Genomic DNA, 13,506 nt, shown 5'->3' on the forward strand with positions numbered 1-13,506 from the left:
CTCGTCGTTTCACGATCCCTTTTGTCGAACAATGTGTGTTACGTTGTCCTGGGGCGAATGTCTCCCTCAATCAAACAGGAGAAATTCAGTAATATATCACACTATGTTCTCAAAGTATAAAAAGGATTTTCTTTCAAAATCCACATTTCTGTCCATTTTATTGTTTTTTTATTTCTTGTGATTTTGCATTTCTTTATATAAAACACCTCTTCCCTACATATGTTTGATAAGTGTTATTGGTCTTTGAAATGTTATTAATTAATCATTATAAATAATGTTTGGCAAAACCATATATTTTACTGAGAGATTTATATCAGCAGTAATTTTTAAAACTTTCTTTTTATTGCGTATGATCAGTTTAGTTTCTTCAATGATAACATTTGCATTAGAATCTTGCAAATTTTGTTTTAGATTTATCCTTGCCTGCACTTTAGCCTGTTTCAGCCAATCCAGTTTGTATCGGTATTTCCATTTTGGCGTTGTTGTTTTTTTTAGATAGTCCTTTTAATGGCAAACGTTTAGTTTTTGTTATACATTATAAAATCGTTATGTTGCTAAGGGTCTGTGAATTTAACTAAGGATTCAAACAAGTATAAAGGCTGAAAACCTTCTTATGGTTTTGCTAGGGCTGACAACATAAGTGCATTTTAATGTTTATGCCACTTAGATACATGTGTATTGATAGCATTATCAAGACATCATTCTCAATATAGGAATAAGATACCGCCATTTTCAGGCCTAAGACGACCATTTTCCGTCACGATACCAATGACAGTTTTGTAGCCAATACGACGGTTCATTGCTTGTCCTGTACATACACACATGTCACCATTACAAGATGTATTATGTTTTAAATCTACAGTAACTGTGCACTTGATATTAAAGGTGTTATGTACATAGTATGGCGTGCAGAAAACATGCTGAAACACAAATCCACACTTCGCTCGATGAGAACGATTTCAGTGTGTATCGTCTGCGTGTGGTGAAACAGACTTACCAACATGGTATGTGCGTGTGGTGCTGTGTGAAACAGACCTACCAACATGATACTTAGATCGATACATGCCTATTTGTTTATTCATTGACAACATATCACTCTCCTGAACCTTGTTCTTAAACACGAGTTGTTGCAAATGTTAACTGACGCTGTTTGCAGACTCAAACTTTGCTCTTCGGCCACTGGTTTCGCCTCGGGAGAGTGCTGCGGTTCACCGGTCACGCTTAGTTGATATCAGAGGTATAAAAGCTGGGTGATTTCCAAACACTCATGGAACAACGGAGTGTTGTTGACTGTGTTAACCAGTCCCTTTAGTGCTGCGATCAATATCGTATGAGCGGGCTCATGGGACGATTGTCCTTGTGGTGAAAAATATGTCTAGATCCTGGCATTTAGTCGAAGAGCTTCCTGTGAAAGACAAAATGTCAGGATATATTAAATTAGTATATGCATGAAAATTTATCGCAATCACATTGGTCGGATCCTATACACGTGACCAGTCCTCAAAAACTCATNCCCCCTCCGTAAGAGTTCTGACCAATTTTTCACGGAGCCTCGCGTACGAAAATCAGAACCTCGCGTTTCGTTTTGTTTTTGTACTGGTAAATATGATGAGATATGAACCTGAAAAGGTGATAAAGACCTCGGCTTCGGCTCGGTCAATATCACTTTTTCAGGTTCATAACACATCATAATCACCAGCACAAAAGTCTATTAGTACATATTTTCATGAACATATTTGATAATTGAAGATATTATATTCACGTTCAATACCATCAAGTGGAATAAATGGCATATCAAACTACTTCTATAAAGCCATTATTCGAAAACAGATATATAGAATAAAACAAAAAACATGGTGCTATGACCAATTACCATGATGTTTAGCCGAACTCTGATGTATTACAGAAATGATAATACACGACAATCTTCGCATGTCTGTTATACAGACTTACCTCTCTGAATATCATGTCAACTTTATATACACTGGAATGCAGATCTAATTAGTATGCGGCCACGCGCACGTTTTTCTGATTAATAGTGACGTCATTCGTCCTTGACTATACTATATATGTGTATATGTGTGTGCCGAGCGGTATATACACACTTTCGGATTAAACCCATGGTGGAACATGTGTACTGGACACGACTGTAGCAATGATGTATTCCGTAAATCATGCAAATCTGAATGGTAAATATCATAAACTATACCGTCGTAAAGTTGTATTATTTATACAATCAAAGATCAACCACTTTTAATGTAAATGAAGATTATTATTTACAGCGTGCGATAGCGTTACTATACGATACCGTACTGCGCGAAATATTTCAACCACACGTACCAAACTTTGACAGAAACACATTTTGATAGGCCAATAGCGTAAACGTTTGTTTGGTACAACATAAAGAGTCTATGGTTTCAACGATTGATCATGTTTCGACATTTATTTTAATTATCAGCTTTGATGCGACAACCGGTAAGGCGTGCGCTTCGCTGGGTATTTTAATAATCGCGAGGGAATGGAAGTGTATGTAGTTTTTTTCAGTAACTTCGTTTTTTATCATATTTCTAATTCAGTGTCTATATATATTAGTGGTAGTCTTTCTTCATAAATATTATTCATCTAAGCCATTCGGGAATTGAACTTATTTATTAAAATAATTCTCATTATATCAGGAAAACAGTATTTCTGCTACCCTGACGAGATATCTTGAAAAGTCGCTTAATGATAAACGTTGACAATATTAAAATAATTGCTTACAATACAAATATTAACTTGACAAATCAATACAGACATACACAAATAAACAGGGACTGCAAATGAAAAGCTGTTATGGAATGACATTCGGTCATATTTTTATTGGTGACAATTGCGTTTCAAACATAAGCATGCTCATATACATATATAACGCCTACTTTACTCAAGAGTGATAGATATTCAATATAACTTAATTGTCTATATCCCCTGCTGTATGTAGAGCACGTAATGCGTCGCCTCAACATGGCAAAATTCGCAAACATTTTGTGTTATCAGAATAAAATCTTTTCAAAGTGAGGACGAACAATTTGTTTTTAACATTTTCAGTTGTTTTGTTAGCAGGTTTCATATTATACAAATTATGTTATCTACCTCTAATATAACTATAATTTTAACGGAGAATTCATGGTATCAACTTTAAAAATTGTGGAGTGTAGGCGGAAAATATTGAACTTTGGTCACAAAATCCGATACCGGTCCGAATAAAAGTTGTGTTGCAACTGAGGTACTCGTAAATGGTTTCATTAAGAGACATGGCGTTTACCATTTTTCACTGAAAGGGGGATTGGTAAAAAAAGTTCTTCCTACTTGTATGAACCGAAGATCGTAAACACTATACTGGTTAATATAATGCAGTGTGGCGATATATATCTTATAGGATCGCGAAATTTTGTTTTAATTAGCACAAATGCAAAAATTACAGCAAAATAAATCACAGATGTATACAGTATACAATATACAATATACAGAATGAACCATCAACGTTAACATTAGCTTAACTTATTGTGCACCTATATACAATGGCCTTTATGTAAATTGTACGTTTAATCATGGAAAAACATACGTACAGACGTTTCCTATGTTGCTGTATTTCGACAATGTTTTTGAGCATTCGGAACATTTGGAACACTGAATAAACGAAATAATGATATGATGCTGTCCATTATTTTGCTTTCTGTATGGATCCTCTATAGCAATATGTTCTTCCTTTTTTAGATCTAGTCATTTAGTTATTACATTTCATTCGCATTCCTGCATTAGGAGTTGTAAAACGCCGAATGTATTCAGGTATTGACACCATATATGTGAATATTCAAATATATTGTATTAACATTATTTAGCTGTTTTTGTTCTTTCGGTGAGAATCATTTTATTCGTACTGACTGGCTTCTTGAAAACGAACACAAACGCAGCTCATGACTCTTCTTTATATATATACTTTTCGGTCCAGAATGACCCCAGCTAATGATTTTGCTAAAACATTGTTGTTTGTTTTGTATTTAGTCCTGCTTAACTTTTATCTGACACTAGTTATTATCTGAGATAAGCTATCTCAAGGAAAGACAAAACTATATAAATTGATTTCGATGATTTTTTTATTTTTTTTATACCAACATGTCTTCTATGTCAATGCATATATTTGTTTTTTTTTTAACTGAAATGTAATCCATGCTTTTGATATATGCCGTTTCTATTTTTTTTCTAAGTTTCCCCTCTTATAATTTTCATTTAAAAGTTTTTTTTCAGATAACAAATATTGACCAACTGGTAACCTAGAGCCGGGACTAGGATATTAGAGACATCTTTTAATTTCACACCATGTAGCACTTTCCACGACGGATACAAACACTCGTTAAACCATTAATCAGAAGCAATCCTCATATTATTTTATAATCATTATTTAATGGTAACGAGTTGTACTTCAAATCTGATGAACATACGTTAGTTTCTTGCGACAATTAAGGATTAGTTGAAGATGGGTGCCGGGGGAGGCACAACCGACACCCTATAGCAGGCAGGACATAGAGACGTGAGACCCAGTGTTACAATGAAGAAGAGGTTTTTGTCAATGTCCCCTCAGCAGAAGACAGCACCAATTTTAAAGGGGTTCCATATTAGTTGGCCCTCACGATTACATACAGTAAGATACAACGGGTCAATTTTTCCCAAAATTTGTACCTGCATATTTGTCAACAAGAGTCCCAGATGGCCTGTGCCGTTTACCTGGATATTTAAGCAATCATGGCGAACTATTCGCATTAGAAAATATCCTGCAAATATGTCGAAATATTGGATCTGTCCCTCAACAACAACCATCTCTTTTTGTGTATCATCCTTCTATTCCCATTGTGGGAGCAGGGATTGCGGTCGTGGGATGAAGGTCTATACAACTTTGAAAGCTAATATGATACACTATGTCGAATTTGGTTTGGATCGATTTTTCTGTATGGAACAAGAAATATTCTAAGTTTAACCTTATTGGGTCATGCCCCACTGCCCCCAGGGGGACAACACACTCAATCTACATTAAACTGAGCCATTTTAGCTGAATGATGGCTCTGAAAAAATCCTTTCATTATTATAGAAGGAAAGGGCACCATCCATGTACACACAGTTAAATTCCCTTTGGCAAACCATGCTTTTCGGAAAGTCTTGGCACGCTCTTTATTTATACAAAATAAAATTCCTTATGCCTAGGCCCCTGCCCTCTGCTCCAAGGCGAGCCACACGACTCCCGTTTATAAAGATTGATTTCCTTTTGCTTACTGATACCCCAGGCAATATTAAGTCAAAACCCCCTAAGCCGACGACGGACGCCGCGCCTTGGCATCAGCTTCGGACTAGGTGACTAAACATTCGCGAGAAATTAAGTATCGCTTGCATTTGAAATAAGCAAAAGTGAAATTTAGCACTTCTTTATCTGAAATACAGTAACTGGAGGACATACATATAAAGTTCGTTAAAATCGCTTATTGCAAAAATGATTGTATGCTTCGTAAATTCGTAAATGAGTTTAAAAATCTTAAAAATCTATGTTTTTTGCTCAACAACTAACTAAATAAATAAAGAAACATCTTAATCCTGGATCAATAAGCTTAACATCTTTGAGCGATATTATCAAGAGCTCGCAACCATATAACCTTTATCGAATAACAGTTTTTACAATAACCCTATCTAAAATATCAACAACTGAAAGAATTGCTCCAGGGAAATTAACCACTTATGTTTAAATTCCTCGAGGGGTTTTCAAGGTTAAAACGTACGTTTCACAGCTGAAATGTGTTGACAGTTTTTAATGAAACAAGGCAAGAGGTGGCCAACACAATCCATTACTGGTCGAAGCTAAAATTCAAACACTGATAGTAATGCGACTTTGTCAAACACAAAGCATATACATTTTTGATTTGCAGCCAAGTGAAATATAAAATTGATTCAAAATATTAATATAGATAACTAAGCATATTGAAAATCAATACCAAACACAACAACAGGACATCGAGAGAAATGGTTTAATTTTATTTTAAAAGCATAAATGAAAGATTCACAGCAGAACGCAAAAGACAATAGAGGACAGAAGATAAAAAAAACCAAATAGGATATTAATAACGCCCCAAAACAACAGCTCGTATTACACATTTGACATATCTATGTACCATGCCACTCTATATCACGAAGATCCACGAACTTTATGCTAATTTATTAGCGTTAATCTATATGCCTTATATATTTGTTTACAGATTTGTTTCAGAACTATAGAGACCTCAATTATTGCAAGAATATGGTTGAATTTGAATTTATATCATTCAATTAATTAATATAAGATTTAAAAAAATTTCAATCATTTTTATTGTATGGCAATTTTTAGAATAAGTAAAGGTTACTGATTGACGTCGATTCTTTAGCACTTCCAGAAATGAAGACTAAGTAGAGGCAAAACCCGCTATTACAAAAAACATCCAACCAAAAAACAGTATTTAAAAATTAAAAAAATCAAAAAAAATCAGCATTTAAAAAAAACACTGCTCCTACTACTGGTTCTTGAGCCCATTTCCTTTCAAACCTAACCAGATTTTTTTTTAAATTTGATGTTTGATTACCTAAAATCGTTATTTTCGGGAAACATATATATCACACACATTATAAACAGAAAATACGTTTGCAAGCTAATATTAAGGAGAGGTGATACTAAAAAAAAAACCACATTATTCTTGTGATTCGTCTGAGAGTTGTCACCCTCAAAATTCACAATTAATTGTATGTTCATATGATTATCAAGTTTCGAAGCGTTAATGTTTTATGAAAGCGTTCGAATATTCAGTTTAACCTCAACTAATAGCAAATTGCTTTAATTATGTATGAATATATATTGTAAAATTTGCCGATAAAATGTATATGGGCTCAGCATAATTGCCATTCCTTTATAAAAGCAAATATATTCTTAATCTAGCTCAAGTCTTCAGTAGTAACTTTGTATTTGTTTGTATTGTTTTGTTTATATATTTTTTGTTTTATTGTTGCTTTTACATTATTCAAGGGTTAATGAAAGTTTGTTTCGAACACACACATGTAAAAACAAGTCAAAGTAATTTGATATTATATTTATTCTTTGCTTCTTCACATAACTGTCAAGCATCTTATCTGCAATGTAAAATAAAAGCCAATTCAACATACAGTAATAAGCTTTAGTGTTTTGTTAGTTGTGTTATGTGTCGCAGAACGGAGATATTAAAAGAATTAAAGGTAAAACGTCAAAAACTGAAAATATACTATTTGGGACGTAAAACAGAATTGAAATATTAAAAACTGTTCATGAGTTCAGGCAGTTTTCCTGACATGAAGACGAAACAATTTTGAAATATTATAAAATACTGAAACATAAAAAGAAAGAAAAAAAGGGTAAAAACACGGTTTGTTATTGTATGTGAAATAAAATTGAAACGTGAATGTTTATGAAACGTGAGTGTTTGCGAAATGTGACTGTTTGTGAAACGTGAATGTTTGTGAAATGTTAATGTTTGTTAAATGGTTCAGAGAGATGCTTTAACATATTGACGTGCCAATTTACCTCTGGTCACGTAGCGTCACTTTTACAAGAACATAAACCATACTCATTCCTATGCTTTTTTTAAATGTTTTGTTTGCAATATTATGGAAATGTATCAAACATTCGCTCTATAAGCGGTCAATTGTGATATGAAGTCTTTATAAGTTTCTCCTATAGACGAAACAAACGAACCTGTTTATTCAGTCAGAATATAAGCATTTTTCGTGACTAACGGCTATTTCTTAATTGGTTATAAACCTTTATGGCCTATTAAAACAATGATGTCATCCCTGACAACACAATAGCTTGAACAGCCCATCATCACAATAAGGTCATATAGGACCAAGCAATAGTCTTCGCAGCCCATCAACTCATTACGGCCATAAAGGGCTACACGGAAGTGTTACTCCGGTCATAAAAGACCACGCGGTAATATTTCCCAGTCCAACAGCAAAATCAGGTCACCAAAGGCCACAAGGATGAAAATGTTTAAATGTATGTGTCATGAAAAACATCGAAATACGAACGATACAGAGAAAAATATTGACAACATATATAAGATAATATCTACGTAAACTTGTGAAGAACATCAACTTTGATTTGTATGCAAAGTCAGTTAAGAACATGTCACTCAGGAAAGATGCAAAGTGTCTAACTTTGTCTCACGCGATCATATATTGCGTTACAGATGGCGTATTTATAGAGCTTCGAATTTGTAAAAGTTAAAAATAGTTCTTAGACCCTCTTTAGAACAAATCTTTTACAGCAATATGTGTTAAATAATATTTTTGTTTTGGTGATTGCAGAAAATAAAATACAATTAAAACATGCAGGATGGTATGTATGTTCATGCATTGACCATTATATCCGACAAACATTCTGGTATCATCAGGAAAATGGAGAGCGACACACATGCTTTGGACTACGACAGGGTATTCATAAGGAAAATATATGTTTCATTTATCATTGATTTCTAAGAATAATTATACCGAAAATTGGTTTTTGTTTGATTTTCACAAACACACATAAACCGACATTATTGACGTCATAAAACACAGACACATTTGTATTCGTATATAATCATGTGCTGGTTAAATATACGTACAGGTATGACAGAGAAGCATTGACAGATACTGTACAAACGATAACATATTGTGTTTCAATATGACAGACTATTATTTACTTACCTTTTTATTGAAGAGTATATTTCATTCGGGAATGGTATCGTTCCTAATATTCGGTGTTTTAACCGGTGTTGGAAACATTGCACTCAATAGCATGCTCCTGGCTAGTTCATCTGATGCAGCGTATTTCATCTAAAATATTCACAACAGCCCCGTCTAAGGAGTTGTATAACGTGTATTTTTATTACACTATAGCCCACAATGTTTTCCACATAATCCATGTGATAAACTCTGAACTAAACATACGGTATAGTTCCTCGTCTTGTACTTTTTGGTAATTTCTTTCATCACCCTGTATTATTATTATTCTGTTATCATAGAAAATGAATGCAATATGTAAACCTCGTGTCCTTCAAAAATTTCAAACAAGATAACTTAATTAATTTGTTATCATTTTATGTGCCATCACGCATACTGCCACACATATTAAAGCCTCTTTTTGCTTTTTATAACAATTGTATAGATAACTCTCGATATATTGCAATAACCCTTTATAACTCAAATATTTGGCCAGACAAACGTATCAGTATAACGAAAGGTTGTCATACTTTGCTCTTGGAAACCTGTATATTTTGAATTTGTTTAAAACTCAATTAATTGTTGATTATGTTGACATAGTAAGCATGTGTTAAATCAGAAACAGGGCGATATCAAACTGGATTGTTAAGGAACTTATGTAAACCTTTTTTCTTTCTTTATTGTACAGCTCTATGCAAATGGAACCTGCAGTACTGTCTACCGGAAAACCTTCGCCCAGTAAAACTTACGCTCATTGCCGATAAAATCCACATTTGCCCAGTCTTCTTTTCGCCCTGTTTTCATTTTTTCATTGTATATAAAGTAATTTAATAGTGTAAACTTTTATAAGAATTCTCCCTTATTATAGAGGCAGAAAATGAAAAAAAAACACCACTTAATTAAAAACACGAAAGATCGCTTTCGCGTTCTTTGTTAAAGCGTGTTCGGTACTACCAGTCATATCAGTTGGAGATATGATATTGTTGCAATCAAAGTAACTCCTACACCCCTACGTATTTGAAATGGACTTGCCCAGTCGTTGATTTGAAAATGTTCATTGTGACTTAAGGGGTGAGTTGGTTTACGTAGGTTTTGTTTGTGTAAAGATCATTTAAAGAAACTATTTATAACGGAAAATAATATGGCTCTAAGATCACAGTTAACAAGGATTAGTTTCTATTTTTTTATAATTGTATTCTGTTTCATTTTATAATACATTTGGAATCCTTTCGAATCGACAGGGAACATTAAAGCATGCAAATTATCCAGTTTTTCTTATATATGTAGTATGGCTTGCAAACATTGCCTTTTGTGAAGTAAAACGTTCGATGCAATTTTCCATGTTTGCTTTAAATAAAAATATTGTTTTCAACTAAAAACAAGGCTTTTCTTTATTAAAAGGATTTGTACGAAAGCAAGATCATTTTCATTTAATATTAATAAATGAATACAACCAAATACCTGATATTCTTTGTCTTTTTGTTGCATTTCTCGTCGCTTTTTCCATGGCTGAAAAGACAGAATGATTTGTGATAAATTGGATGGCATTACAGATGTTCCTGTTTTATGAAATCATAGCGATATCATTTTGAAATTTATTGACGTGAGGGATGTAAAGATAAAAATAGTTTATGTGAACAATACCGTGCGTTTAAATATGTGTATGTGAATTAAAAAATGAAAATGAAATAATGAAGATTCTTGAAGGTGATCATAAATATACTTTTAAAATGCACTAAGTAAATAATGTTTCATTATTAGTTAAAAATGTTCAAAATTGAAATAATTAATAAATTAACTATTTATAAGAGTGCTTAGACGATTGATTGTATATTTAAACAATTGGTTTCAATTCGTCATGTTTGATACTGAGCAAAGGTAAAACTCATAGTTTGTAAAATCTAACATTGGTTTAAGGAGTTGAGGGTTTAGATCAAAGAATTTGCGTATAAAACCGAATGTTTGCAAAGGTAGACGTACGTGCTGTTATTCAATGTAACAACAAATCCTAAAACATCTCTTTTACATTTGTAACATTTAAAAGTTCACGACAGGTAGAACTGAAATGTAATTGAGACAGAGACATTAGAAACGTTAGACAAGTTTCTGTTTTACTTAATTCTATCAAGCCTAGACCTTGACCGGTATAAAGGAGATTTCCAATGCGTTTTCCTGTTCTTGGTAACTTAATTATCTGAAGCTGAAACAAATTAAGTCAACATGAAAAGAAATAACCAACAAAGGCAGACGAATACATCAGCAGCAATGTACCTTATTGTATCGTCATCCTTATAACTAGGACTTTTGAAAGAAAATGCTGATTTGTGTTTTACAAACAAATGAGTTTGGCTAGTAAACAGTTTATCTGTATCTGTGTACTGAACACTATTTACTCATAGCATTACTAGTATAATATATACACAGATTTACTAATGTAGTGATGAAAGATAAAGCTAACAGTTCTCGAGTAGGACTAGAGGGAACCTGATAAGCGTAGATAAACGAGTTAAATGTGGGTGTTTACGTCGCCAAGCTGGTTTAGGAAGGCCTACAAATGATTGATCTGACCAGATCAACACAAAGTTAAGCAAGAAAACGTCTGTGTCACCCTCGTTCGACCTTATTTATAATTGACAAAAACAAGGAGAAGAAATTAATTAATGCGGGAAAAGTTCACAATTGCTTTGTGAAAAATAATTGACCTGCAATACCCCAATGTGTGATGAAATGCGAAGATGAGGGTACATTTTGAGAAACCAAAATATAATCCTTTCTGCATAAATTTAATATCTTAGGTTCTCTAGGAAAACTTATTCCGTTTAGGGCATTTCTCCGTATGGGCATACAAGAGTGGTAAAAGTAAGAAACATTTAAATTTCATTACATTTCAAATGCATCAGTATAAAATAAAGTGTTACAGTATATGAATATAAAGCATACAGTTGTTGTTAGTGACAGTTTTCAATATTTTACCTTATAGTCTGAACTAAGACAGAATTTTGTTACAATCCCATCGGCTGTTGAGCAGATGTAGGATTTAAAAAAAAACAGTCGATAGACAGAGGATGGGCGACAGACGACAGACAACGACCCATGGCCTTACCTTAAGTCCTTCGGGCGAGGTGAATTGTAATCAATTGCTTAAATAATCATTATTTAAAAATCCAAACTTAATACTTATTGAAACTTTAATGTGTTATTTTAGCGATACCTATTTAAAACTTGATATGTTTTCACATCAAATCCAATTTACAAGTATGAAACATCCAACAATATACTTACTGATACATATATAACTATGAAGAATCCGATATTATAAAATATGTAGATGGCTGCTAGTACTGTGAGAACGACACTTTCTATACGGTCGCGTTTCTCCTGCGTGGCTAATGTTGACACTATGGCATGCCATACACAAACCGCTGTAAGCATCACCATCGCTATCAGTAAATATTTATCCTGCCAAAAACAACAAAAACAAAGTTAACATAATGAAATATAAATCAGTAACAAAGTATTTATGCTGGCCAAACATGGAATATATTGGGTGATATTTTTACTTGTTTACATATCCATGCAATAAGTAATGAATTTTTGGTTCAATTACACAAACATTCATTAGACAAATCAACATACTGTGGGTCACATTCCTACACGGGGTAGTTACTAGGTCTGACCACGGTAACAAGTTCGTGTTGAGTGGGGTTCATGTTGTCTCGCCTTTTTATTTTGGTGTTTTCTAGCTTACCTTTTTGATGATTAATGAGTTTAGACATTAATAAGTTCGTATTGACGTTATGCCATATTTGTTTCTATTTAACATTAATTGCATTGAATGTGTCACATAATTATTTTTACCAACCTAACTTGCACCTAAAACAAACATGTTCTAGTATTTAAANGGGGGGGGGGTAATATACTCGAAAATAATTATGCTACACATAGACAGGTTATAATACGACTGTTCAAAAAGTGGGTCAAATGTCTTAAATTATCTCCCTTTTTACCTAAGGATGTCGTAGAATTAATATAAAAATCTATTAATATTTACCTAATAAATGGAATAAAAGATGCTAAAATATTATATTTATGATTCGGTGAATAGTTGTGTTAATATTCAATAACGACAGAAGGAGACCAATATATATTATTTAAAGGCTACCATGATAAACTAAAGCAAAGAGGAGAGGGTAAGTCAATGTAGATTACAAATACCCTACTGTTTTTGCAACGCAATGTACCACCGCGAATGATCAGGAGAGAACCTAATCACAAGAAACATCTAAGAACATCTATATTGAAGTATATCAGGATGTGTCACACGAGAGGTTTACCATATATGTGAGATACGATATCCTAGGAAGACTTGAGTTGACAGCAGATTTGAAGGCAACAGCCGTTAGTACGAGTGTAAAAGACAGCTGTAGTCGATTTTGAGGTAGGTTGTTATTCACTGAAAATGTCGTGAATGCCAGACTGCATATTAAAAACTAAAAGTAAACAAAAACATTGTGGAATTTAGACGCATTAAAATATGTCATACACAATTTGAAGCGAATCACTAATACATTATATGTATATCTATTTACAACAAATACTCTACGGCATTATGGAAAATTACTTCCTTCGAATGACATTAATGCTAGCCATGTGGGTAAAGGTCGTTCACAAATCTTGCAATTTCTTTTGATAATGAACGATATTCATAATTCACTCACGTCA

At 33.3% G+C, this 13,506-nt stretch overlaps 1 protein-coding gene across 7 annotated transcripts in view; it reads right to left on the reverse strand.

Annotated features, from left to right (window-relative positions):
• Positions 1–522: 522 nt before the first annotated feature.
• LOC110461026 (cys-loop ligand-gated ion channel-like) overlaps positions 523–13,506 on the reverse strand; it is a 178,996-nt gene continuing 166,012 nt past the window's right edge. For 5 of the 7 annotated variants that reach the window (XM_021514291.1, XM_021514296.1, XM_021514295.1 and 2 more), the window contains 5 exons: positions 13,119–13,274; positions 12,067–12,243; positions 10,246–10,293; positions 8,770–8,898; positions 523–1,405 (listed from right to left, as the gene is read on the reverse strand). In XM_021514291.1, the coding sequence (XP_021369966.1) occupies positions 8,791–8,898; positions 10,246–10,293; positions 12,067–12,243; positions 13,119–13,274 (489 nt within the window). In that variant the 3' untranslated portion in view covers positions 523–1,405; positions 8,770–8,790. Of the gene's footprint in view, positions 1,406–6,709; positions 7,177–8,769; positions 8,899–10,245; positions 10,294–12,066; positions 12,244–13,118; positions 13,275–13,506 lie in introns of those variants that run through there. The other 2 variants (XM_021514292.1, XM_021514294.1) reach the window with 2 other exon arrangements.

Source organism: Mizuhopecten yessoensis, unplaced genomic scaffold (assembly GCF_002113885.1).
Source record: "Mizuhopecten yessoensis strain PY_sf001 unplaced genomic scaffold, ASM211388v2 scaffold10537, whole genome shotgun sequence".
Taxonomy (NCBI): Eukaryota; Metazoa; Mollusca; class Bivalvia; order Pectinida; family Pectinidae; genus Mizuhopecten; species Mizuhopecten yessoensis.